Source organism: Oncorhynchus clarkii, chromosome 12 (genome assembly GCF_045791955.1).
Source record: "Oncorhynchus clarkii lewisi isolate Uvic-CL-2024 chromosome 12, UVic_Ocla_1.0, whole genome shotgun sequence".
Lineage (NCBI taxonomy): Eukaryota > Metazoa > Chordata > Actinopteri > Salmoniformes > Salmonidae > Oncorhynchus > Oncorhynchus clarkii.
Window position 1 is genome coordinate 103,505,282 of NC_092158.1, and position 2,500 is coordinate 103,507,781.

The window sequence follows — 2,500 nt, forward strand, 5'->3', positions numbered from 1 at the left end:
ACAGGTCTCTCTCTCACTCTCCCTGCCTCTCGCTCTCGCTGTCTCCCTCTCTCACTCTTCCTCTCTCCCTTTCTCTCTCTATCTGTCTGTCTCTCTCTCTAGCACTCTTTCTCTCTATCCGGCTCTCTCTCTCTCACACACTCTCTCTGTCTCTCTCACTCTCTCTCTCTCTTTTTCTCTCTCTCCCTTCTAGAATGCATTAGAATGACAAACACACAGTCTGTCTGTCTCTCTCTCTCTCTCTCTCGCTCTCCCTTCTAGAATGCATTAGAATGACAAACACACAGTCTGTCAGTGTGATTGATCTGTCCCTGTGGGATTCTCTCCCCTCAGAGTATCTGGGACAACTCCAAGGCAAACAGACAGAGTAGAGTGGAAATGTGTGTGTGTGTACATGACTGGACAGGACATTTAATGATATAGTTGTAGGCCAAGCCAGTGTTTTAGAACTGAAACATTATATCTACCATCCAGGACATGAGTCTGTGTGTGTGTGTGTGTGTGTGTGTGTGTGTGTGTGTGTGTGTGTGTGTGTGTGTGTGTGTGTGTGTGTGTGTGTGTGTGTGTGTGTGTGTGTGTGTGTGTGTGTATAGCTGGTGTGTGTGTGTGTGTGTTCACCATGGCTGACGGACTGCAGTTTGACAGTCTTGGAGATCTTCTCTTCGTAGTTTGGGCTGCAGGACTTGCGGCTGACTTTAGACTTGAACAGAGTGTTGACCAGGGTAGACTTCCCTAGTCCACTCTGACCTGTAGGAGAAAGACAGGACAGAGAGACACTGTTTAGTGTTGACCAGGATAGACTTCCCTAGTCCACTCTGACCAGGGTGGACTCTGACCAGGGTAGACTCTGACCAGGGTGGACTCTGACCAGGGTGGACTCTGACCAGGGTGGACTCTGACCAGGGTAGACTCTGACCAGGGTAGACTCTGACCAGGGTAGACTCTGACCAGGGTAGACTCTGACCAGGGTGGACTCTGACCAGGGTGGACTCTGACCAGGGTAGACTCTGACCAGGGTGGACTGTGACCAGGGTGGACTCTGACCAGGGTGGACTCTGACCAGGGTGGACTCTGACCAGGGTGGACTCTGACCAGGGTAGACTCTGACCAGGGTGGACTCTGACCAGGGTGGACTCTGACCAGGGTAGACTCTGACCAGGGTGGACTCTGACCAGGGTGGACTCTGACCAGGGTGGACTCTGACCAGGGTGGACTCTGACCAGGGTAGACTGTGTCCAGGGTAGACTCTGACCAGGGTGGACTCTGACCAGGGTAGACTCTGACCAGGGTGGACTCTGACCAGGGTGGACTCTGACCAGGGTGGACTCTGACCAGGGTGGACTGTGTCCGTGTGGGACTTTCTACAGTTTTATTTAACTAGTCAAGTCAGTTAAGAACAAATTCTTATTTACAATGACGGCCTACTGGGGAACAGGGGGTTAACTGCCTTGTTCAGGGGTAGAATGAGAGATTTTCACCATGTCAGCTCAGGGATTCGATCCAGCAACCGAAACCCTCTAACCACTAGGCTACCTGCCGCCCCTCTAACCACTAGGCTACCTGCCGCCCCTCTAACCACTAGGCTACCTGCCGCCCCTCTAACCACTAGGCTACCTGCCGCCCCTCTAACCACTAGGCTACCTGCCGCCCCTCTAACCACTAGGCTACCTGCCGCCCCTCTAACCACTAGGCTACCTGCCGCCCCTCTAACCACTAGGCTACCTGCCGCCCCTCTAACCACTAAGCTACCTGCCGCCCCTCTAACCACTAGGCTACCTGCCGCCCCTCTAACCACTAGGCTACCTGCCGCCCCTCTAACCACTAGGCTACCTGCCGCCCCTCTAACCACTAGGCTACCTGCCGTCCCTCTAACCACTAGGCTACCCGACGCCCCTCTAACCACTAGGCTACCTGCCACCCCTCTAACCACTAGGCTACCTGCCGCCCCTCTAACCACTAGGCTACCTGCCGCCCCTCTAACCACTAAGCTACCTGCCGCCCCTCTAACCACTAGGCTACCTGCCGCCCCTCTAACCACTAGGCTACCTGCCGCCCCTCTAACCACTAGGCTACCTGCCGCCCCTCTAACCACTAGGCTACCTGCCGCCCCTCTAACCACTAGGCTACCTGCCGCCCCTCCAACCACTAGGCTACCTGCCACCCCTCTAACCACTAGGCTACCTGCCGCCCCTCTAACCACTAGGCTACCTGCCGCCCCTCCAACCACTAGGCTACCTGCCACCCCTCTAACCACTAGGCTACCTGCCGCCCCTCTAACCACTAGGCTACCTGCCGCCCCTCTAACCACTAGGCTACCTGCTGCCCCTCTAACCACTAGGCTACCTGCCTCCCCTCTAACCACTAGGCTACCTGCTCTAACCACTAGGCTACCTGCCGCCCCTCTAACCACTAGGCTACCTGCTCTAACCACTAGGCTACCTGCTCTAACCACTAGGCTACCTGCCGCCCCTCTAACCACTAGGCTACCTGCCGCCCCTCT

General features: G+C 55.7%; 1 protein-coding gene across 4 annotated transcripts in view; it reads right to left on the bottom strand.

Moving 5' to 3' along the window:
- LOC139421775 (neuronal-specific septin-3-like) overlaps positions 1-2,500 on the bottom strand; it is a 156,123-nt gene that overhangs the window by 24,345 nt on the left and 129,278 nt on the right. For all 4 annotated transcript variants that reach the window (XM_071172896.1, XM_071172899.1, XM_071172898.1 and 1 more), the window contains one exon: positions 619-747. In XM_071172896.1, the coding sequence (XP_071028997.1) occupies positions 619-747 (129 nt within the window). The remainder of the gene's footprint in view (positions 1-618; positions 748-2,500) is intronic.